This window comes from Nycticebus coucang, chromosome 3 (assembly GCF_027406575.1).
Source record: "Nycticebus coucang isolate mNycCou1 chromosome 3, mNycCou1.pri, whole genome shotgun sequence".
NCBI lineage: Eukaryota > Metazoa > Chordata > Mammalia > Primates > Lorisidae > Nycticebus > Nycticebus coucang.
Genome location: NC_069782.1, coordinates 80158135 through 80184082, shown reverse-complemented (window position 1 = coordinate 80184082; position 25948 = coordinate 80158135). Strand labels below are relative to the sequence as shown.

Genomic DNA, 25948 nt, shown 5'->3' with positions numbered 1-25948 from the left:
GTAGTCCCAGCTACTTGGGAGGCTGAGGCAAGAGAATCACCTAAGCCCAAGAGCTGGAGGTTGCTATAAGCTGTGATGCCACAGCACTCTACCGAGGACAACAAAGTGAGACTCTGTCTCTAAAAAAAAAAAAAAAAGAAAAGATATGTCCCACCTATGCCTGTTTTCTTAAGTATTTCATTAGAAAAAGATGCTGAATTTTGTTGAATGCTTTTTCTGCATCTATTGAGAGGATCATATAGTCTTTGTTTTTGCTTCTATTGATATGGTGAATTACATTTTTGAATTAGTGTGTGTTAAAACAGCCTTGCATCTCTGGGATAAAGCCTACTTGATCGTGATATATAATTTTTTTAACACGTAGCTTTTATTTGCTAGGGTTTTATTTGGTATTTCTGCATTGATATTCATTAGTGAAATTGGTCTGTAGTTTTCCTTTTTTTGTTGGGTCCTTTTCCTGGTTTTGGTATTAGGGTGATATTTGCATTGTAGAACATGTTGGGAAGGTTTCTTCCTTCTCTGTTTTGGTATAGGTTCTGAAATGTAAGTACAGGCTCTTCTTTGAAGGTTTGGTAGAATTCTCGTGTAAAACTGTCTGGTTCAGGGCTTCTTTTCCTTGGGAACTTTTTTTTTTTTTTTTTTTTTTTAGACAATGTCTTACTATGTCACCCTCGGTAGAGTGCTATACCATCATAGCTCACAGCAATCTCAAACTCTTGGGCTTAAGTGATTAAGCCTCAGCCTCCCAAGTAGCTGTAAGTACAGGTGCCTGCCACAATGCCCAGCTATTTTTTTTTTTTTTTGGTTGTAGTTGTCATTGTTGTTTAGCAGGCCTGGGGCCGGGCAAACCTGCCAGCTATGGTGTATGTGTGTTGGGAACTTTTTACTGTTGCAATTTCAGTGCTTGATCTATTACAGAGATCTGTTACAGAGATCTATTCCTAGTTAAGTTTAGGGAGATGGTATAATTCCAAGTATTGGTCCATCAAAATGTTGTGCATAGAGTTTTTTGTAGTAATTAGACATGATCTTTTGTGTCTCTTTCCAAGGTGAATATTTAAAATGAATGATTTTAAAATTATCATAGTTGTAGCAAACAGTATTACTTAGTAATGTTTCATTTAATAAGGAAAAAACATTATGGTACACCGAAACAAAAGAAGGATCTGCCAGTTGATGCCTTTAAAGTGATTAAAAAAAAATGTCATGTATACATGTTTATTTTTATTATTTTCAGCACTTCTTCGTTATTTATTTAATTCTAGATGTTAGCTCCATATTTTCATCTGTTAACCAAATTCCTTCTGCCTGAGGAACTTGACTTGACTTATGTGGAGGTTTGCTGACCATAAGTTCTCTAGGCTTTTGTCCGAAAAAAATGTTTGTCTTCATTTTCTATGAGATGAAATTCATGATTAGCTTGGTGGTTTTTGTTTTATTTTTTCTTTCAAAGCAGACACTTTATTATCTTCTAGCTTGCATAATTCCTGACATAATTATCTTTGAGGTACTGTACTTTATGGCTTCATTTAAGATTTTTCCTTTATCTTTGGCTTTAAACAATTTGACTGTAATATACTTAGGGGTATTTGTTTTTCCCTTTTGGTATTTATTCTACTTTGGGTTTCACTGAGCTTAGTTGAATTTGTGGTTTGATATCTTCCATCGTTTTTTACAAAATCATTGTCCGTTGTCTCTTCAAGCATTTTCTCTATTCCATTTTCTCTGACATTTCCACTGTCTTTTCCTTTTGAAACTCTAATTATACACACTTTAGATTATTTGAGACTCTTTTAATTCTTTATTCAATTTTTCTTTCCTTTTTCTCATTGTGTTTTAGTTTGGGTAATTTCTATTTACCTTTACCTAGTTTTGAAATCACTGATTTTTTTTTTTTTTGCAACTGTGTGCAGTGTACTGTTGAGTCCATCAAAGGAATTCTTTATTCTTTTTTTTTTTTTTTTGTGATTTTTGGCCGGGGCTGGGTTTGAACCTGCCACCTCTGGCATATGGGACCAGCGCCCTACTCCTTGAGCCACAGGCGCCACCCTAGGAATTCTTTATTCTTTTTTTTTTTTTTTTTTTTTTGTAGAGACAGAGTCTCACTTTATGGCCCTCGGTAGAGTGCCGTGGCCTCACACAGCTCACAGCAACCTCCAACTCCTGGGCTTAAGCAATTCTCTTGCCTCAGCCTCCCGAGTAGCTGGGACTACAGGCGCCTGCCACAACGCCCGGCTATTTTTTTGGGTGCAGTTTGGCCGGGGCTGGGTTTGAACCCGCCACCCTCGGTATATGGGGCCGGCGCCTTACCGACTGAGCCACAGGCGCCGCCCAGAATTCTTTATTCTTAATATCATGTTTTACATCTATAGCATTGCTATCTGTCTCCATTTCTCTGCTGAAACTCTCAATCTTTTTATTCATGTTGTCTGCCTTCACTAGATGCTTCACTGTTTTAATCACAGTTATTTTAAAGTTCTTGTCTAAAACTTGAAATATACAAGTCGACCAGGCACAGTGGCTCATGCCTGTAATCCTAGCACTCTGGGAGGCAAAGGAAGGTGGGTTGCTTGAGCTCACAGGTTCGAGACCAGCATGAGCAAGAGCAAGACCTAGTCTCTAAAAAAAATAGCCGGGCATTGTGGTGGGTGCCTATAGTCCCAGCTACTTGGGAGGCCGAGGCAAGAGAATCACTTGAGCCCAAGAGTTTGAAGTTGCTGTGAGCTGTGACTCCACGGCACTCTACCAAGGGCAGCAAAGTGAGACTCTGTCTAAAAAAATTTTTTAAGAAAGAAAAGAAAGAAACATACAAGTCATTCTGAGGCTGATTCTATCAATTACCTCACCTCTTAACAGTGAGTTGTTTTTCCTAGCTTTTTCGTGTGTCTTATAACTTCCAATGTTGTCCATGTGTTTTAAAAATAACAGAGACTGAGATTAAAAAATATATATGCCTAGAAATGGACACATCTTTTAGGCTGTTTGTGTTGGTGTGCCGCAGGGAAGGGGGCACTGAATTGGTTCAGGTCGGGGAGTTTTAGTCTTGGGGTCTATGCCTTCAGTGCCTCACAAGTGTCAGATTACTTTAGTGGTGGGCTGGTATTTCATTGTGCAGGGACTGGGCTCCTAGGTGCAGAAAGATTTTCCCTGTTTCTGCTTCCCCTCTCTGCTTTCACAGCCTGCTTGTGTGGGGGTCCTTCTCTATGTTCTTGCCCCTCCCATTGTCACATATTACACATGTGGGGGACAGATAGTGGCAGAGGGATGTCTGTTGCCCTTAGGTAGGCTTTTGTGTTGCGAAGCCTTAAGGATAAGGGTTTATTTTTATTTTTATTTTTTTATTGTTAAATCATAGCTGTGTACATTAGTGCAATCAAGGGGTACAATGTGCAGGTTTCATATACAATCTGAAATATTCTCATCAAACTGTTCAACGTAGCCTTCATGGCATTTTCTTAGTTATTGTATAGGATAAGGGTTTATTAAGAGTTCCTGCACCTCTACCCCAGGCAGCCACATGCTGCCTAGCATCTCTGTTTGGTTTTGGGCAGAGGTTTCCTGCACCCAGAGCTTGCTAACCTCTGTGTGGCCCTGCTCTAGGATGCTATTTCCAGAAGCATTTCATTCTTCTCCACAAAGAGAGTGTTTGCTTCCACTTTCCTGCTGCTGCTTCTACCTGATGAGGGCTGGAGAGTGTTCCCTACACAGCCACCAGTGGCAGAGGGATTTGCTTTTCTGCTTCCTCAGAAGTAATGGTGCTTGCCTGTGTTGGGAGACGGGAGTAGGGATGAAAGAGTATGCAGGAAAGAAGAAATAATTGTCATGTAAAGTGAAGCCCGTGTGTGAATAAGTTTATATAGTCTTTTTTTTTTTTTTGGAGACAGAGTCTCAAGCTGTCACCCTGGGTAGAGTGTGATGGCATCACAGCTCATAGCAACCTCCAACTTTTGGGCTTAAGCGATTCTTTTGCCTCAGCCTCTCAAGTAGCTGGGACTACAGGCCCCCACCACAACACACAGCTTTTTTTTTTTTTTGGTTGTAGTTGTCACTGATGTTTGGCAGCCCCCGGCTGGACTCAAACCTGCAAGCTCTGGTGTATGTGGCCGTTTGAACTACAGGCGCTGAGCCAAGTTTATGTAGTCTTAATAATACAAACATTGAAGTTTGTTTAAACAAATATACATTAAAAAATCAAGTAGTTTCTTAAAGTTGGTAAAATTAAGTACTAAGTTCTGTAAAAATAAAATAGAAAGTATGATAAAATAAAAACTGGCAGCGCCTGTGGCTCAAGGAGTAGGGCACCAGTCCCATATGCCGGAGGTGGCAGGTTCAAACCCAGCCCCGGCCAAAAATCACAAAAAAAAAAAAAAAAAAAAATTAAAAACTAAGTGGTGGGCTCGGTGCCCGTAGCACAGTGGTTATGGCGCCAGCCACATACACTAAGGCTGGTGAGTTCAAACCCAGTCTGGGCCTGTTAAACAACGACAACTGCAACAACAACAAAAAAAGCTGGGCATTGTGGCAGGTGTCTGTAGTCCTAGCTTCTTGGGAGGCTGAGCGAAGAGAATCGCTTAAGCCCAAGAGTTGGACGTTGCTATGAGCTGTGACGCTACAACACTCTACCAAGGGTGACATAGTGAGACTCACTCAGGAAAAAAAGAAAAAATTAAGATAAAATAAATTTAAGTAGTATGAAAAAGAAACAGAGAAAATGGGCTTGCTGTGTGTTAGTGGAAGGATTGCAACTAATACAACCTTTATGGAGGCCAGTAGAGCATTTTGGCAAAATTCCAAATTCAGTTCTAACAACTAGTAATTTGCACTTACTATGTGCCAGGAAATTTTTTTATTTCAGACTTCTATGCAATAAGACTAGAAGCAGTCTAAATACTGCCAGTGGGGGAATGGTTAACAGCCATACAGTGGAGTGCTACTTAACTGTTACAGAAGAACGTGACTTTGTGTACTGCTGTGGAGTGATACCCTAGATATATTGCTAAGTGAAAAAGTGAGATGTGGTGGCACCCGTAACTCAGTGGATAGATGCCAGCCACATACACTGAGGCAGGCAGGTTTGAACCCAGCCCAAGCCACCTAAAGCAACAATGACAACTACAACAAAAACAACTACAACGCCAGGCATTGTGGCAGGTACTTGTCGGCCCAGCTACTTGGGAGGCTGAGGCAAGAGAATCACTTAAGCCTAAAGAGTTTGAAGTTGCTGTGAGCTGTGATGCCACGGCATTCTACCAAGGTTGGCATAATAAGACTCTGTCTCTCGGGAGGCTGAGGCAAGAGAATCGCGTAAGCCCAAGAGTTAGAGGTTGCTGTGAGCCGTGTGACGCCACGGCACTCTACCCGAGGGCGGTACAGTGAGACTCTGTTTCTACAAAAAAAAAAAAAAAAAAAGACTCTGTCTCAAAAAAAAAAAAAAGAAAAAGAGAGATGTAGCACCAGGCGTGATGGCTCACACCTGTAATCCTAACAAACTGGGAGGCCGAGACTGGAAGATTGCCTGAACTCATGAGTTCAAGACCAACCTGAGCCTAGAGCAAGACCCTGTCTCTAAAAATCGCCAGGTATTGTGTCAGGCACCGGTAATCTCAGCTACTCGGGAGGCTGAGGCAAGAGAATTGCTTGTGCCCAGGAATCTGATGTTGCTGGGGGCTATGATGCCATAGCACTCTACCAGGGGCAGCAAAGTGAAACTCTCTCCAAAAAAAAAAAAAAATAAGATGTAGGCAGTGTATATGGTATACCATTTCTGGAAGAAGGAGGGGAAAGCAAGGGAGATATACATTTCTATTTGTATATGCATACATGTACATACACACAAAGATGTGCTTTTTTTTTTTTTTTTGAGACAGAGTCTCACTATGTCACCCTCAGTAGAGTGCAATGGCATCATAGTTCACAGCAACCTCAAATTCTTGGGCTCAAGCAATTCTCTTGCCTCAGCCTCCCAATTAGCTGGGACTACAGGCGCCCACCACAATGCCCAGCCATTTTTTTGGTTGCACTTGTTGTTGTTGTTTGGCAGGCTGGGCTGGGTTCAAACCTGCCAGCTTCAGTGTGTGCGGCTGATGCCCTAGCAGCTGAGCTACAGGCACCAAGCCAAGATACACATTTCTATTTGAAGATGCATACATGTTCTCCAGAAAATTTCTATACAGTTTCATTTGTAAGGAACTAGGGAAACCATTCACTTTCAGGGAAGTAAACTTGATCTGGAAGTGAACTTGATGGCTTCAGGATAGGGAGGAAGAGTTTTCCACTATATATCCTTTAGAATTTTATTTATTTATTTATTTTTGAGACAGAGCCTCGTGCTGTTGCCCTGGGTAGAGTGCCGTAGCATCACAGCTCACAGCAACCTCCAACTCCTGGGCTCAAGTCCCAAGTAGCTGGGACTACGGGCACTCGCCACAATGCCCAGCTTTTTTTTTTTTTTTTTTTTCACGCCTGGCTATTTTTTGGTTGCAGCCATCATTGTTGTTTCGTGGGCCTGGGCTGGATTTGAACTCACCAGCTCACGTGTATGTGGCTGGTGCCTTAGCTGCCTGAGCCACAGGCGCCTAGCCTCCTTTTGAATTTTAAACCAATAGGCTCGGTGCCTATAGCTCAAGTGGCTAAGGCACCAGCCACACACACCTGAGCTGGCAGGTTCGAATCCAGCCCTGGGCCTGCCAAACAACTATGACGGCCACAACCAAAAAAAAAGAAAAAATAGCCGGGCGTGGTGGCAGGCACCTGTAGTCGACAACCAGCTACTTGGGAGGCGGAGGCAGGAGAATCACTTGAGCCCAGGAGTTGGAGGTTGCTGTGAGCTGTGATGCCACGGCACTCTACCCAGGGGTGACAGCTTGAGGCTCTGTCTCAAAAAAAAAAAAAAATTTAAAACCAGTCAAGTTGATTACTCATGTAAAGTTTTAAGAATAAAAATAAGGGGGCTCGGCACCTGTGGCTCAAGCGGCTAAGGTGCCAGCCACATACACCAGAGCTGGCAGGTTCGAATCCAGCCCCAGCCTACCAAACAGCAATGACAAGTACATCCAAAAAGTAGCCAGGCATTGTGGCAGGTAGTCCCAGCTACTTGGGAGGCTGAGGCAAGAGAATTGCGTAAGCCCAGGAGTTGGAGGTTGCTATGAGCTGTGATGCCACGGCACTCTACCCAGGGCAACAGCTTGAGGCTCCGTCTCAAAAAAAAAAAAGAATAAAAATTAGGCTTCGCTTTTGGGTCAAACTGGCTGGTAGGTCGGCTGTTGCAACATCAGGCCAATGGCTGGATGGCAGGATTCAATAAACTGGGGTTAATGCAAGAGGGTACAATATATAAGGATGAAGATGTAAAAGAAGCCGTAAGAAGGCTTCCTGAGAACTTTACAATGACAGGATGTTTCACATTAAGAGAGCACTGGACCTGACGATGAGGCAGCAGATTTTGCCCAAAGAACAGTGGACAAAATATGAAGAGGATAAATTCTACCTTGAACCATACCTGAAAGAGGTTATTCGGAAAAAAAAGAGAGAAGAATGGGCAAAGAAGTAATCATATAGTTGAAATCCATCATATAGTTGAAATCTATGGATGCAGCTGTCATCAAAGTATTTTTATGAAGATGGTTAGACTTTAAACATAAAATTTAAGAGTTATTTCATTTGCAGATGTATTACTTTAAATAAATGTCTATAATAATAAAAGAATAAAAGTAAGATTGTAAAAATGGGTAAGCAAATTGTTAATAGGGAAAATAAATTAATTTGATTAACTTTCTAACTTCCTAAATATATATATATAAAATAAATTCCAAGTGGATTAAAGGACTGAATGAGAAAATAAAAATTTTAAATCCTTGAGAATGTATAAGAACATTAGAGTTGGAAAGTTTGTCTTAAGACACAAAAGCAGGCTGGGCATGGTGGCTCACTCCTGTAATCCTAGCACTCTGGGAGGCAAATTCGGGTGGATTGCTTAAGCTCACGAGTTCGAGACCAGCCTGAGTAAAAGAAAGAACCCGACTCTACTAAAAATAAAAAAAATGAGACAAGAGGATCACTTGAGCCTGAGATGGAGGTCGCTGTGAGCTACAATGCCACAGCACTCTACCCAGGGTGACAGCTTGAGACTCTGTCTCAAAAAATAAATAAGACACAGAAGCATATGTTATAAAGGGAAAAGAGGCTGGGCATGATGGCTCATGCCTATAATCCCAGCACTTTGGGAGTACAAGGCAGGAGGATCCCTTGAAATCAGCAATTGGAGACCAGCCTGAGCACCACAGCAAGACCCCATCTCTACAAGAAATTAAAAAAAAAAAAAAAAAAAAAACTTAGCTGGGTATGGTAGCACACATGCATCATCCCAGCTACTTGGGAGGGTAAGGTGAAACGTTCACTTGCACCCAGGAGTTGAGGCTACAGTGAACTATGATTGCATCACTGTACTCCAGCCTGGGCAACAGCGTCAGACTCTGTCTCAACAAAGAAAAAAAAGGAAAAAAGTAATTAATTTGCCTATATTAAAATTTTAAAATGACATAAAACACCATAAGCAAATGCCATGCCAATTACAGAGTGAGGAACGGTTGTTGTTATACGTATTTATAAAAGATTCAGTGTCCAAATTATATAAAGAACTCCTACAAATCAATAAGGAAAACGATTAAATAACTGAATAATATGCAAGAGATATATGAATGGGCAGCTCATTAAAAAATTTCAGCTTTGGTTTGGCGCCTGTGGCTTAAGCAGCTAAGGCGCCAGCCACATAGACCTGAGCTGGCCAGGCCTGCCAAACAACAATGACGGCTCCAACTAAAAAATAGCCAGGTACTGTGGCAGGTGCCTGTAGTCCCAGCTACTTGGGAGGCGGAGGGAGGAGAATCACTTGAGCCCAGGAGTTTGAGGTTGCTGTGAGCTATGATGCTATGGCACTCTACTCAGGGCGACAGCTTGAGGCTCTGTCTCCAAAAAAAAGAAAAAGATTTCAGTCTCTCTAGTAACTAAGAGAAAGCAAATTAAAATAAGGCAGTGTTTCATACCCATCAAACTGACAAAAGTCTAAAAGTATGGCAGTTCAAATTTTGATTCGGACTATAAAGAAATGGGTATTGTGATATGCTTTGGGTAGAAGTATCAGTTATTCTCCTGAGAGCAGTTTGACAATATCTATAAAATATGTGTATACCTTCAAGAAATTTTCATACATCTGTACAGAGAGGTAAGCATAAAAAATGTTTATTGCAGCACATTTATATTAACATTTGTAAATGTTTAGAAATAACTGAACTATGGCTGTCAGGGCAAGTTGTGGCAAATTCATAACAGGAACACTAGGCACCACATAAGTCATTTACTTGAGAAAATCATAGTAACTAAGACTGTGAGTTTCAGCACCAAGCCTCCTGAGTTTGGATCCCAGCCTCACCAGTTAACTATCTGACTCAGGGCAAGTGCTGAACCTCTTGGCCAGAGTCTTCTCATTTGTAAAACAGAAAAACACAGTAGAACCTCAGTAAGTTGATTACTCAAGGGACTGTAACAAACTGGTTAACGTATGGAGGTGGTCAATATAAGACACAAGGCCAGGCTCGGCGCCTGTAGCTCAGCGGCTAGGGTGCCAGCCACATACACCAGAGCTGGGGGGTTTGAACCCAGCCCAGGCTTGCCAAACAACGACAACTATAACAAAAAAATAGCCGGACATTGTGGCGAGCGCCTATAGTTCCAGCTACTTGGGACCTAAGGCAGGAGAATCGCTTAAGCTCAAGAGTTGGAGGTTGTGACGCCATGGTGTCAACCAAGGGTGACATAGTGAGTGAAACTCTGTCTCAAAAAAAAAGAAAAGAAAAGAAACAAGGCCTATGGTACTGATATGTACGTATGGTGCATGTCCAGTGGCAGTTTAGGAAGCTGGTCAACTATGGGGGTTCTGCTGCAGCTCTTATTTCTTAGTGTCTTTGTAAAGATGAAATGAGTCATAGAACAATGTCTGCACACTCAACATAAATAAAACGCGCTTTTGGCTGGGTGCAATGGCTCACTCCTGTAATCCTAGCACTCTAGGAGTCCAAGGTGGGTGGATTGCCTGAGCTCATGAGTTGGAGACCAGCCTGAGCCAGAGCAAGATATCTCTAAAAATAGCTGGGCTTTGTGATATTATGCTTTGGATAATATCTCAGGAGTTTGAGACCAGCCTGAGCAACAGCGAGACCCCATCTCTAAAAAAATAGCCAGGCTTTGTGGTAGGCACTTATAGTCCCAGCTACCTGGGAAGCTGAAGCAAGAGGATTGCTTGACCCCAGGAGTTTGAGGTTGCCATGAGCTATGACGCCACAGCACTCTACTGAAGATGACAAAGTGAGACTCTGTGTCAAAAAAACCCCCCAAAAATGAGTTTTTGTTTTTTTGACATTTATCAACGTGGAATAAATTTGTGAAACATAGGATTTTTCTTAAGCAAGCTATAAAATATTAATACAACATAAGCCATTTATGTAAATTTTTAAGAGAGAAATGACATTTTTCTGAACATATACATGTATAATAAAAATATAAATACATAGGAAGGATATAAAAATCCTCAGGATAGGGTGGCTCCTGTAGCTCAGTCGGTAAGGCGCTGGCCCCATATACCGAGGGTGACGGGTTCAAACCCGGCCCCGGCCAAACTGCAACCAAAAAATAGCCAGGCGTTGTGGCGGGCGCCTGTAGTCCCAGCTACTTGGGAGGCTGAGGCAAGAGAATCGCTTAAGCCCAGGAGTTGGAGGTTGCTGTGAGCTGTGTGAGGCCACAGCACTCTACCGAGGGCCATAAAGTGAGACTCTGTCTCTACAAAAAAAAAAAAAAAATCCTCAGGATAGTGATTTTCTTTAGGGTGAAAAAGAGGGAGTGGAATTTTCAGAGAAATGGTTTGACCTTCAAATATTTCTAATGGTTATTTATTCAAACTATATCTAAAATAAATATAATGTTAGTATTTATTAAATTTACAAGGTCTACACATGGTTGCCAATTAATCTGCACCTTTCTGAACTCCTTATCCCTTTATTTAAAATGGAAATATGCCTATTCATCTTAACATGAAAATACATAGTTATAAATTCAAATTAAAAAACGTGAAGTAGAAAGTGAATGTTCCTATGCTGCATATCCTTTCTGATCTTTTTAGATGTATGCAAAAATATATAAAAATTTTTTATAGCTAGGATGATGCCTTACATGCTGATTTTGATATGTTTTTTTCCTGATCTTTTTAGATGTATGCAAAAATATATAAAATTTTTTTATAGCTAGGATGATGCCTTACATGCTGGTTTTGATATGTTTTTTTTTTCACTTGCCAGTACATCATAGATGTGTTTTCATTTTTTTTTTTTTTTGCAGTTTTTGGCCAGGGCTGGGTTTGAACCTGCCACCTTCGGCATATGGGGCCGGCGCCTACCCCTTTGAGCCACAGGCACCGCCCATAGATGTTTTCATTTTAACATGATGCAGAGGATGCTACCTCATAAACTCTATATGTAGATGTATTTTATTTATTTATTTGTTTTTGCAGTGTTTGGCCAGGGCTGGGTTTGAACCCGCCACCTCTGGTATATGGGGCCGGTGCCCTACTCCTTTGAGCCACATGCGCCACTCTAGATGTTTTTTAATAGAGGATATACTGTCTTGTAATGAGCTAATTTGGATATGATTCTGTATGAAGGAAGGATGATGGTGTAGAAAACCTCAGTTTTTCTTACCTCAGAATTTAATAATTTAAGAATTTTAACACAGATTGTTTCCTGCTTTTTTAAAAGACATTATTGCAAGAGTATCTCCAGCAGACGTCGTTATAATCGTGATTTGGAACAAGATGAAGCATTTATTCCAGTTGGAGAATCATTAAAAGACCTTATTGATCAGTCACAAAGTTCTGGTAGTGGATCTGGACTACCCTTATTGGTAAGCCTATGTTTCATACACACACGAATAGGGTGTTGATGTGGAACGTGTCCTCAGATGATGATGTATAGCATGGTGATTGCACATTAGGGAACAACAGTAGACACCTCATTTTCTCCTTATTTAGAAAATGGCATGCAGTATTGCAAGATGAAATTAGTTAAAAATAAGAAATATGAACCAAGAAAAATAGACTGGGCAAGTAAGAGAGAGCCATAAACAAGGTTAGGAATAAGCCCTTTAGAGAGAGTCAGATCACCAAGTCTGGTATGCATACAGTGCAAGAGTGCAGCAAGCGGAAGAGAAAGCAGCTGTGAGATTCCTTGCGTTACAAAGTTAAACTGATTGGTTTAAGGGATATATAGCTATTTCAGATTCAAAGAGAAGTTTCTCTCATAGATTTTCATAGAAAGGATATTGTTGTCAAAGTAATACTACGTAACCACAGCACAAATGCGATAAAAATAATTTTAAAGGGTGTTTTAAGTAATTCCAACAGCTTTTATATATGGAAATATTCAGATTTAGAAGTTGGAAGGACTATTTGACTCAACAGCACCAATTGGGTTTTTAGTTTAATTGCATTAATTGAAAGAAATCACATTGATTTTTTTTGTTTGTTTGTTTTGAGACAGAGTCTCATTATGTCACACTCGGTAGAGTGCCATGGTGGCACAGCTCACAGCAACATCCAACTCTTGGGCTTAAGCAGTTGTCTTACTTCAGTCTCCCAAGTAGTTAGGACTATAGGCGCCCTCCACAGTTTTTTGTTGCAGTTGTCATTGTTGCTTAGCTGGCCTGGGCTGGGTTTGAACCTACCAGCCTTGGTGCATGTGGCTGGTGCCATAACCACTGTGCTATGGGTGCCAAGCCTGCATTGATTTTTCTTTTCTTTTCTTTTTTTTTTTTTTTTTTGTTTGAGTCAGTGTCTCATTATTTTGAGTCAGTGTCTCATTTTGTAGTCCTCAGTAGAGTGCTACGGCATCATAGTTCACAGCAACCTCAAACTCTTGGGCTCAAGTGATTCTCTTGTGTCAGCTTCCCAAGTAGCTAGGACTACAGGTACCCGCTACAACACCCAGCTGCTTTTAGAAATGAGATCTTGCTCTGGCTCAGGCTTATCTCAGACTCATGAGTTCAGGCAATCCACCCGCCACAGCCTCCCAGAGTACTAGGATTATAGGCATGAGACACTGTGCCCAGCCTGAATTCAAGATTTTTAACTGTCGTTTACATTTGCTGTATCTTAAACCACCACAAAACTTAGTGCCTTGAAGCAACAAACATATACGATTTCTTCTGGTTTAGTGGATCTAGAACACCGGGCAGTTCCTTTTCTGGACTTGCTGAGCTACAGCTGGGCAATATACAGTTCATGCATATGGCTGGCAGTTCACACGGTGCTGTCCACTGGTCGGTCACAGGGTTCCCACAACTGCCAGAATGGGCGAGCCCCACTGTATCAACAATTCTCAGGTCTTTGCTTGCATCACCTTTGCTGCTGTTCTGTTGCCCAGAGCAAGTCATGCAAAGAATCTGCAGAGATCACCCAAGGCTGGATGTACTAAGAGGCAAATTATGATGACCATTTTTATAAACAAACTGGTACATTCACCAACCTGTTAGTTTATAATTTCAGAACATACTGTACATTGTTTCATACTTTTGTAATAAGTATATTGTAAGTTTTAAAATCAAAATTGGTTGGTTGGATATACCATGCTTTTTGATGGGATGGGCTGTCAAACCCTTTTGCCAAAGCTTAGTAGGTTCTTTTTATCAAGAGCTCAAGCCCTCTTTCTTTTTCTTTTTTCCTGTAAGGTTCAGCGAACTATTGCCAAACAGATCCAGATGGTTCGGCAAGTTGGTAAAGGACGATATGGAGAAGTGTGGATGGGCAAATGGCGTGGTGAAAAAGTGGCAGTGAAGGTATTCTTTACCACGGAAGAAGCTAGCTGGTTTCGAGAAACAGAAATCTACCAAACTGTGCTAATGCGCCATGAAAATATACTTGGTGGGTACACATTGATTTGGCTCAATCCCGTATCTGATAGGGTTAGCGAGGTACAGATGGAAGCCTGCCATCTGTCTTTGAAAACATGAACTATATGTGTTTGGCTAAAGGAAACCCAGTAGGAAACACAGTTTAAATACAACACAGTTCTGATACCAACCAACCATTTTATTTACTAACCACTTGAATAAACAGCAGTGAGTTTCAAACGGAAAATAATACTAATTTATTGGACTTAATCGTATAGTAATGAAAACCAAGGTTTTTATAGATAATTGAAGCCATTTTCTAGGATGGCATTAACTCTCTGCCTTTTGCCTTTGGTAAGCTCAGCAACCCAGCATGGAGCTCCGTTGTATGTTCTGTGCTCAGTATATGTTCTTCTCCCCTCCCCATTTACACAGTAGCAAAATAATTTAGGTGTGATCTAATCAGGCAGGTGCACACACAGATCTAGCTATCTCGAGTTTTATTTTCTTTTCAGCAGCTGTTTTCCTACCTTTCACTTGCAGAGTGCATAGCACCTTGCCAGTAAATAGTAGACTCTTGTATTAGTTTTCCCAGAGTTGCTATACCAATTACCATGTAGTAGGTGGCTTAGAACAGCAGAAATGTTTTGGTGGCTGGAAGTTTAAAACCAAGGTGTTGGCAGGGCCATGCTTTTTTTGAAGGCTCTAGGGGAGGGTCCTTCCTCACCTCTCTGGTTCTTGGTGGTTGCCAGGACTCTTTAGTGCCCCCTGGCTTATAGAGGACACTCCAGTCTCTGTTTCTGACAGCACGTGGGCTTCTCCCCATGTGCCTGTGTCCACATTTCCATCTTAAAAGGACACTAGTCCTTGAATTAAGGGAATTGGTGCCCACCCTAATCCTGTAGAACTTCATCATAACTTGATTACATCTGTAAAAACCTTTTTTCCAAATAAAGAAATTTATAGATTCCAGCTGGACATGAAATTTGGGGGGACCCTATTGAACTCAATAGAGCACTCACTGACCTCTTCCTGAAGGGAGAAAGGAGGAGAGAAGGGAAAAGGAAACAAGAGCAGTATTGTGGAGCTGGGCCAAAAAGGCAGGTGTGATGAGTCATTGATGGGCAAATGGAGTTTGGCTTAGTTAGGAGCTAAACTCTTGCTTGAACATTTTTTACTTTATTAAAGTGTCTACTTTTTGATTTGAAATTGAGAGCCTTTTCCACTAGAGAATCATCTCGATTGATAATATTCCCCTGGTTATTTATATAATATATGGTCTTTTTCTTGGTCATATTATTAACATTTCCATGATTATTAATTATCTAAACATGATACCTAAGTTGTTCTCAGTATCCCGAATGAGCATTCATCATTCTTCCTAGCCATCTCTGATAATTAACCTTGTAAACTCATTAATTGGACAGGTTTTATAGCAGCGGACATTAAAGGTACAGGTTCCTGGACTCAGCTCTATTTGATTACTGATTACCATGAAAATGGATCTCTATATGACTTCCTGAAATGTGCCACACTAGACACCAGAGCCCTGCTCAAGTTGGCTTATTCAACTGCCTGTGGTCTGTGTCACCTTCACACAGAAATTTATGGCACTCAAGGAAAGCCTGCAATTGCTCATCGAGACCTAAAGAGCAAAAACGTCCTCATCAAGAAAAATGGAAGTTGCTGTATTGCTGACCTGGGCCTTGCTGTTAAATTCAACAGGTAAGTGCGGTTTTGCCCCACTGTTTTCAAATTAATCTCCAGAAGATATTTGCTTCTGGCGGTGCCTGTGGCTCAACGGGTAGGGCGCCGGTCCCATATGCCGGAGGTGGCGGGTTCAAGCCCAGCCCCGGCCAAAAATAAAAAAAAAAAAAAAAAAGATATTTGCTTCTTTCTGTTCAGGACAATGGAATTCTAAAAATGTACAAGTGCTCATTATCTTAGGCATCCTTCCATTTCACTTTAGATTGCCCTCATTGTTTTTAACAGGTGCCAGATTTTTCCATAATATGGATGTACCATAATTTGTTCTATAACCCAACTGGCGAATATTAAGGTTGCCTCCATGGGGGCTGGGCAAGGTGGCTTACGCCTGTGATCCTAGCACTCCAGGAGGCCAAGGTAGGAAGATTGCTTGAGCTTAGGAGTTTGAGACTAGCCTCAGCAAGAGCAAGACCCCTTCTTCTAGGCTTGGCACATATAGGTCAGTGGTTAGGGTGCCGGCCACATACGCTGAGGTTGGAGGGTTTGAGCCTGGCCTGGGCCTGCTAAACAACAATGACAATTACAACAAAAAAATAGCCGGGGCGGTGCCTGTGGCTCAGTGAGTAGGGCGCCAGCCTCGTATACCGAGGGTGGCAGGTTCAAACCTGGTCCCAGCCAAACTGCAACAACAACAACAGCAACAAAATAGCCAGGCGTTGTGGCTGGTAGTGCCAGCTACTCGAGAATCGCCTAAGCCCAAGAGCTAGAGGTTGCTGTAAGCTGTGCTGCCACGGCACTCTACCGAGGGCGATAGTGAGACTCTGTCTCAAGAAAAAAAAAACATCTATTTTATTGATCTCTACTTGAGAGTAGGTTCTAGGACCTACCAGATCTAGCGGCCTAAGCAACAAAGCATTTACCACTTTTTCTTATATTCACTGCTGTCCTCTTTTCTCAGAGAGTCACCAAACTTACGTGGTGACAAAACCTGACCTAGACTGATGTATCTACTATTGTGTTTATCCAGTTTAATATGAATATTCAGGCTTAGTGTTTTGCTGCAGGCATAGTAATGAGTTTGGGTTAAAAGTACTGCTCCAGACCCTGCTAGGAATGTTATATACTATGTAGCATATTTTTAAAAGGGTGCATTACTTTTCTAAATTCTGAAAGATGCTAAATTTTATAATCCACATGGGCCCAGGGATTTCTGATAAAGAAATGTGTATTTAGAAAGAGAGAAGCTTTTATGAAATATGACAAAAGTACAAGATATACTATTTTGTTCTTGGATCTCAACCTGGACATTGTCTTCCTTCTGTTTCAGTGATACAAATGAAGTTGATGTCCCTCTGAATACCAGGGTAGGCACCAAACGCTATATGGCTCCAGAAGTGCTAGACGAAAGCCTAAATAAAAACCATTTCCAGCCCTACATAATGGCTGACATCTATAGCTTTGGCCTCATCATTTGGGAAATGGCTCGGCGTTGTATCACAGGAGGTAAGAGGTTGAGTAGTTATGTTTCTGATTATGTTTGTTTACTCATTTAAAAAAATAACAACTCTAAGCCACTAGTATCTTACATCGTAGTCCCACAGTTTTGGGAAGCTGAGGCAAGATGATCAGTTGAGACCAGAAGTTTGAGACCAGCCTGTTTAACGTAATGAGACTTGATCTCTTAAAAAAATAAAAATAAAAAAGAAAGAAATACCAGCTCCAGTTATATAATTTAGATGTCATGTGTGTCAGGGTTCCTCAAGAATACTCCCAGGTTCTATGCTTTCACTTGAAGGACCCATAGGACTCAGCAGATAGTCATCCTCACAGTTAAGATTTATTAGAGTGAAAAGATGCGAATCAGGCAGTGCCTGTGACTCAAAGGAGTAGAGCACCAGCCCCATATGCCGGAGGTGGTGGGTTCAAACCCAGTCCTGGCCAAAAACTGCAAAAAAAAAAAAAGAAAAAGAAAAAATGCGAATCAAATTCAGCAAAAGGAAAAGGTTTCTGGGGCAAAGTTCATAGAAAACTAGGCGTGGCTTCAGAAGGTCCTCTGCCACTGGAGATACAGGGGATGTGCTTAATCTTCCCACAGTGAGTTGTGACAGCATATACAAAGTGTCGTCCAAGTAAGTTCATTAGCAACTCAGCACCCAAAGATTTTTTTGGAGGCTGATCACATAATAAGCATCCTCTGCTTGGCATGTACCAAAATTCCAGACTCCCGGAAGGAAAGCAGATGTTCAATATACACCACATTGTTTACACAGTCTAGGAACAGTGAGCCACCCTTATCATTTTTGGAAAGTTTTACGTCCTTGTGGGGAACTGTTTAACATTCAGGGTCCCAGACACTGGCCAAGGGCTAACCCTGCAAGCAGGCCTTTGTAAGGAGAGCAATCTCAAGCCTGCTGGGTGAACTGTTTGTCTGCACGTCATGGTAAGTCTTTATATTGCACGACAAAGAAAAATAATAACCACATTCATTAGTAGGAAAAATAATATTTAGATTGAAAACTAAGGATAAAGTGCAGTGCCTATGGCTCAAAGGAATAGGGCGCTGGCCGCATATGCCAGAGGTGGTGGGTTCAAACCCAGCCCCGGCCAAAAACTGCAAAAGAAACCAAAAAAAACTAAGGATAAATGATTTTGCCATGCATTTTTTTTTTTTTTTAAGTAATTTGGTATCCCTTTTGTTGATGGACTCTATCACAGTTGTAATGAGGTATTCTGGTAGAAATAGAGGAAATAATTGGGCATAAATGAAGAGAAAAATATGCATTTGCTATTAAAAGTGAATCATACAGTCTGTATTTTTCTTTATGTAGGAATGAGTTTTAGTTCAATAGTTAACTGAGAAATGCTGAATATTTGGTGTATTTTGTCCAGCCATCATTATTGTCCCCACTGTGTTCTGCCACTCCCTACAGGGATAGTAGAAGAGTACCAGTTGCCATATTACAACATGGTACCCAGTGATCCATCCTACGAAGATATGCGTGAGGTTGTGTGTGTCAAACGTTTGCGGCCAATTGTGTCTAATCGATGGAACAGTGATGAAGTAAGTGGAACTCAGTGTCTTGGAGAAGTGATTCACCAAAGATACTATGTGTTGACTACGTTCTCTTTGCTTTTCAGTGTCTGCGAGCAGTTTTAAAGCTAATGTCAGAGTGCTGGGCCCACAATCCAGCTTCCAGACTTACAGCATTGAGAATCAAGAAGACACTTGCCAAGATGGTTGAATCCCAAGATGTAAAGATTTGACAGTCGTGAGGAGAAACTCCAGACTGCGAGAACTGTTTTTACCCAAGGAACGGGTAGAATGAGGATGGACTAAAGATGTTAACTTGGTTCTCAGACTCTTTCCTCAATACACATTCACAGGCTGCTAATATTAAACCTTTCAGTACTCTTATTAGAATACAAGCTGGGAACTTTGTATATGGACAGCTTTATTTTAAATGTGGTTTTTGATGCCTTTTTTTTTTAATTAGGTTTTTATGAACTGCAACAAGACTTCTATCCTGTTTAATAAGTCTCCAGTCAAACCCTGGGTACTGAATTGCCTGTTCATAAAATGGTGCTTTCTGTGAAAGCCTTAAGAAGATAAATGAGTTCAGCAGAAATGGAGAAATATACACTTTTGCCTTCTACCTGAGAAAATTTAATCTGTTTGAATTCTACCTTTATAAAACAGCCTATAGATTGTGGTCTGTTTGAGATACTGCTTAGTTTACGGTAGTTTGTCATGCCTTCCTTGATAGTGGAGTGTGTATGTGTACACACATGCACACCAGGATTCCTCTGCTGCCATTTGAATTAGAAGAAAATAATTTGTGAATGCACAGGAAGATATCAGTGGCCAGTGATTTTGTGCTTTAAAAATGCAATATCTGACCAAGATCCTCCAATCTTATAAAAGCCATTTACCTTGCAAGTGAGGTAGCTAGCCAGCCAACATTATTTTTTTAACATAAAATGTTGCTATAAAGGCCAAAAGAAATTTAAAGTGTCTATAAATTTAAACTGTTTTCCTTGCACAGCCATCTTTGGGTGGTTTGTTTTCTTTTAATTTTTTTTTTTCTGGTAGTTATTTTTGTCATGGAAAGCATCCTATCCAAAGTTGGAGCACCCAATGCTATGAACCATGTTTATAAAGAAAGCACTTCTTATTGAAGTGAATTACTGCATTTGATAGCAATGTAAGTGCCTATAACCATGTTCTGTATTCTTTATTCTCAGTAACTTTTTAAAGGGAAGTTATTTATATTTTGTGTGTAATGTGCTTTATTTGCAAAATATCCACTCCTTTACAACCGTGTTTTATATATGTACATACTACATACATTCATACTGTAGAAACCAGCTCACATGTACCTCACCCCACCCATAAGGGAAGAAAAGTTACAAAGTAGTACTTAATATGAATTTTCAGAATTAATGAATTCAAACTAATATATCAAATTCAGGCCTTTGTCAAATTCAGGTTAAAACTTAAGATAATATCATCTCAGTTTTCCTTTATAATTAGAAATTTATGTCAGAGCTGTTATAAATTTGTCAGTAATTAAATATGTTAAATACGTTTAGGCGTCTAAACCATTTGATAATTTTGGTTTTATGATTTCTGTTCCCTAACTTGTAAAGACATTGAAGAATAAGGCAGAGAAGTCCAGTATCTAGTCAATATGTGTACTTATACTGTATAGCTGTTATTCAACAAAATGGTACGTCTTTTATAGATGCCTTGTTACCCAACAGAATAATTTCAATTTACTTAAATTTACTATTCTTCTGTAATGACTTCTAAATATTAATCTCCTATTCTGAGCATACAGTTTACAGGCATCAAGTAAGATAATTTTATTTGATTACAACATAAAAAAATGTGATTATATCACAGCATAGTCCAAATGGTTTAAATTTAGTGGGGGAAACGCAGAGCATGTGTCCATCCATTACCAAAATTGACTGTGATTTAAGGTTAAGACTCACATATTTATCTGCACAGTAAATTTCACAAACTTGCCTTGACCATTTTAAGTTTGATAAGTTTCCTCTAACATATTTGAAGTTTAGAGTGTTCATCAAGATAAGTAAATTTGCATATTGGTAATACTCAATACTCAGTAACTTGTTCTTTCAAAATTTTTCTCCATCTGTATACAGAGAAATATAGACATTTAATCTAAATTGCCGTGTGATTTGAGGACAGTTATAACATCTGATTTGCTTAATTTCATTGGATCTTGATTTATTTTTTACTTGATAAACTCTAAAATCTTGAAAATCATTTGTCATCTTGATAATAAAGAAAATACATAAGAAAATACAATTTTATTCTTAGAAATGTTAAAATGGTATGTGGAAGCAAAAAAATTAGATAATATATGAGACTATTATAATGCTTTCTTTGAATTAACTTGGTTTAGTGAAAGTGATATCAAGAGTTAACCTTAGAAACTTGTTGAGTAAAAATGTTTTCTAGTTAACATTCTTTAAAAAGCAAATGCAGCTATATTTAGAATCCTAAAAAGATTCTAAAAGTCTAAAAAGAGTTGCACAAAAGTATTTTCTTCTTGCCTTCCTACTCTTAAATCTGAAGTTCATCCCAATAAGTGAATTACTTAAAGAACATGGCAGCCCAGCAAGACAAGTATTAGGCAGTACCATAGTTAATAATTTCTAAAACCCTGAGTGCCATAATTTGGTCCCCCTTACAATTAAGTGTTTAAAAAATATGTGGCTTCTGTCAGTCATCCTTTTAAATAATTACAGCATAAGAGCAAACAACCAAAAATAGCCGGGCGTTGTGGCGGGTGCCTGTAGTCCCAGCTACTCAGGAGGCTGAGGCAAGAGAATCACCTAAACCCAGGAGTGGAGGTTGCTGTGAGCTGTGATGTGACAGCACTCTACCGAGGGCGATAAAGTGAGACTGTCTCTTAAAAAAAAAAAAAAGGCAAACAAACCTACATAAACAGCAAAAGTTAACCCTTAGGAATTCTTTTTATGCTGGTAAATATCTTCAGGATTCAAGGCACATTAGGATTTGTTTCAATTTATTTATTCAATGTTTTTACTGTGCTTTCTTATTTAACAAGTTTCTGAAGTATAAAATTTGAATCTGATTTCTCTGTATTTTCAGAAAAGATATTTTAAACATTTTATGTTGCCTTTCCAATGTCCAGAAGTGTCTCTAAACTTATGAAGTGACCTATAGTTTTTGAAAATTACATTTTCCTAGAATGTGCCAGATTATTTTATTTACTCACTCTAACAAATAGTCAACATCGTGTGCTTAGTTTCTGTTTACAACAAAAGCGCATTATAATTTTTAAAGAATCATGCATCCCCAAATTGGTCTAAGATCAAATTTGATATTGAATAGTTTATTCCAGGGCAGATTTTATAAATTGAAACACGTTTCTTTTCATATATGTTGTTCTGAAATGTTTCAAAATATCTAAAATTCAACAGCAGAAATACTATTTTCTTTAAGTAATGTCATAGCCTTTATGCCGTTCAAAGTGGTAAAATTTATTACTGACTTGAGTCAGATGTTAAACTTTTAGTGTAGCGATTTCATCTGGCTTCAGTGCAAGATGGGTCACAGTGGAAACTTCAGAAAGGAGACATGTTCATAAGAACCAGTTTAAGTCTATGGCAGTATCAGATGAAGCCATGTGTAATGATAATAATGTTCACATAAGGAAAGTATGTGAATATGGCTTTTGCACCCAATGTGATTGTAATTTTAGCTTATACTCTGTATTCTGCTTTCAATGGAATTATTTAAGCCCTTTTAGTGACCTTTGTCTTTGCCCATTTAAAAACTAAAGTCTAGTATATATTGTATAAAATGAACATATCATTATAGCTTAATTAGGGATACTGTACATAGGTATTGAAAGAAGGGTAAAAACAAGCAGTTTTATTATGCAAATTGTAAAACACCAAAAATATAGATTCATCTTTGATATGTAACACACTAAATGTATTTTGTACAGCATCTGGTTTAAAAGGTGCCTTATTAAGTTTACCATTAATTGCTTTGTTCTATATACAGATATGTCCAATGTATCATTTTTAAGTAAATAACCTTATTTTAGTACACTTTAGTGATGTGTTTTGTGATACCATACTAGGGACTGTATTGTGTATCAAAGGTCATCTGGTGAGATTTCAATTCAACAGGTGAATTAGTATACATACATATGTTCCTGGAGATGTACATTTCAGCTCCCAAAAACCCAGTATGGAGCGTGCCCAGGTAAGTGGCTATATGCTGTTGTCCTTGTGTTGTTGGAGAATCGTTACAAACCTGTAGAGTGAAGGGTTTTTTTTTTTTTTTTTTTGTAGAGACAGAGTTTCACTTTATCGCCCTCGGTAGAGTGCCGTGGCGTCACACGGCTCACAGCAACCTCCAGCTCCTGGGCTTAGGCGATTCTCTTGACTCAGCCTCCCAAGTAGCTGGGACTACAGGCGCCCACCACAACGCCCGGCTATTTTTTGGTTGCAGTTTGGCCGGGGCTGGGTTTGAACCCGCCACCCTTGGCACATTGGGCCGGCGCCCTACTCACTAAGCCACAGGTGCCGCCCGAGTGAAGGGTTTTTGACTTTAAAAAAAAGAAAAGAAAAAAACAAGCATCTTTCTGATTATAAAAGTATGTACTCATGGCAGAGACTTTGGGAAACAAAAGAATAAAGAAGGAAATAAAAATCACTCAAAATTCTATTGCCAGACATTACCCCTATTTGCATTTGAATGTTTCTTTTTCATCTTTTTCTGCTGCATTTTTTAAAAAATGTTAAGATCAGGGCGGCACCTGTGGCTCAACAGAGTAGGGCACTGGCCCCATATGCCTGAGGTATTGGGTTCAAACACAGCCCTGGCAAAAACTGCAAAAAAAAAAAAAAGTTAAGATCAAAGTATGCTATTAAATACCCATGGAAAACATAATTGTTTTTTTTTTAAAGACTGCCTAATACTCCACAAAGTAGATGGAATGATTTATTTCTATTAATTGATCCCCTATTGAATATTTGCATTATGTCCATTGAGGAAATACTGTATTGAACCTCTTTGTACATTAATCTTTATTTTCTTACATTTCTGAAAATAAGACTAATGCATAAGAACTTTTAAAGAGATTATTCAAGATGAAACACAAATCTAAAGTTTTTGAAAAACATTGCCATTCTACCCCTCAAAGGGGTTGGGGCTTTCTTTTTTTTTTTTTTTTTTTTTTTGTAGAGACAGAGTCTCACTTTATGGCCCTCGATAGAGTGCCATGGCATCACACAGCTCACAGCAACCTCCAACTCCTGGGCTTAAGCAATTCTCTTGCCTCAGCCTCCGGAGTAGCTGGGACTACAGGTGCCCGCCACAACGCCCAGCTATTTTTTGGTTGCAGTTCAGCCAGGGCCGGGTTTGAACCCACCACCCTCGGTATATGGGGCTGGCGGGGGTTGGGGTTTTCATTTGCATTCCTTCCAGCAGTTCATGAGAGTACTCATCTTACTATCTGGTCAGATAATCTCCAAGGTTTTTCTCTTCTTTCACTTGGAGTAGTAGAGTGCAGTTATCTGGCCTTATGCATGATCTTCCTGCTGCAGCAGAAGGGAGAGCCTTGCATAGCTTCCTTCTGTTCCTCAACAGTATCCCATCATTTCCCACCTACAGTTCAGGCTCAGCCCCTGTCCAGGCTGTCTTCAGTTTCAAATCCTAAACATGGCAGACATCATGAAGTATTCCATACTGGTCAATGTCCCTCAAAAGAAAGACATGTTTGGAGATAGCCTATTATAGATTCCTTACAGGAATACCCATTTAGTTTCAGTGTAAAATGTTTCTCAGAATAATAGCATGCTCTGGCTTGGCGCCCGTAGCTCAGTGGTTACAGCGCTAGCCACATGCACCGAGGGTTCAGCACAGCCCTAGCCAGCTAAACAACTGCAACAAAAAATATAGCCAGGTGTTATGGTTGGGTGCCTATGGTCCCAGCTACGTGGGAGGCTGAGGCAAGAGAATCGCTTAAGCCCAAGAGTTTGAGGTTGCTGTGAGCTATGATGCCACAGCACTCTACTGAGGGTTGACATAGTGAGACACTGTCTCAAAAAATAAATAATAAAATAATAGCATGGTCTCTAATGCAGCATGTTGATGACTCAGGGATTTCCCGAGCCTGTCAAATACCTTTCAAGTTTTCCTTTCATCTGTAAAATGCTCACCCAAACACTAGATAAATCTATTAATATTAACTTCCCAGCATAATCTGTTAGTCTCACTGCTCACTGGTGGGAAGAGTGACTATTTTCAAGGTTTCTTTAATATTTTTAATGGCATTAATAGAGTAGACAATAAAAAACAATAGTCTAATCCTTGTTCTTTGTTTTGTTGTTGTTGGTAGAGTGCTATGGTATCTCAGCTCACGGCAACCTCAAACTCTTGGGCTTAAGCGATTCTCTTGCCTCAGACTCCCAAGAAGCTGGGACTATAGGCGCCCATCACAAGTGCCTGGCTATTTTTTTGTTGCTGTTGTCAATGTAGTTTATATGGCCCAGGCCGAATTCGAACCCACCAGCCCCAGTGCATGTGGCTGGCGCCCTAACCACTGAACCACAGGTGCCGAGCCTAAAGCTAATTTCGATTGAGGATGATGGCTTGGGATGAAGAACATCTGTTGCTCTGCTATGTGACTGAGATGCAAGTGAAGTGTTGAGAAACTTCCAAAAGAATTAAACTTACTGTGGCTCAGTCAGTAAGGCGCCAGCCGGCCACATATACCAAGGGTGGCGGGTTCAAACCCAGCCCCGGCTGAACTGCAACCAAAAAATAGCTGGGTGTTGTGGCAGGCACCTGTAGTCCCAGCTACTCGGGAGGCTGAGGCAAGAGAATCGCTTAAACCCAGGAGTTGGAGGTTGCTGTGAGCTGTGTGATGCCATGGCACTCTACCGAGGGCCATAAAGTGAGACTCTGTCTCTACAAAAAAAAAAAACCATTAAAAGTCTGCAACAAAAGACCCAAACTGTTATGGGAGGTATTTCAATAAAACATTTTTTTTTCTTTTGGAGACAAGAGTCTCACTTTATTGCCCTCCGTAGAGTACTGTGGCGTCACAGCTCACAGCAACCTCAAACTCCTGGGCTCAAGCAGTTCTCTTGCCTCAGCCTCCCAAGTAGCTGGGACTACAGGCGCCTGCCATAATGCTGCTATTTTTTGTTACAGTTGTCGTTGCTTAGCTGGCCCAGGCTGGGTTCAAAGCCTCCAGTCGCAGTGTATGTGGCTGGCGCCATAACCACTGGGCTACAG

At 40.2% G+C, this 25948-nt stretch overlaps 1 protein-coding gene and 1 pseudogene across 4 annotated transcripts in view; both read left to right on the top strand.

The window, feature by feature from the left end:
* Positions 1-22747, top strand: part of BMPR1A (bone morphogenetic protein receptor type 1A) — a 191765-nt gene extending 169018 nt beyond the window's left edge. For all 4 annotated transcript variants that reach the window (XM_053583813.1, XM_053583814.1, XM_053583812.1 and 1 more), the window contains exons 8-13: positions 11802-11946; positions 13768-13960; positions 15357-15654; positions 16964-17139; positions 18567-18697; positions 18775-22747. In XM_053583813.1, the coding sequence (XP_053439788.1) occupies positions 11802-11946; positions 13768-13960; positions 15357-15654; positions 16964-17139; positions 18567-18697; positions 18775-18900 (1069 nt within the window). In that variant the 3' untranslated portion in view covers positions 18901-22747. The remainder of the gene's footprint in view (positions 1-11801; positions 11947-13767; positions 13961-15356; positions 15655-16963; positions 17140-18566; positions 18698-18774) is intronic.
* LOC128582481 (cytochrome b-c1 complex subunit 7-like) lies at positions 3265-7549 on the top strand (annotated as a pseudogene).
* Positions 22748-25948: the final 3201 nt, after the last annotated feature.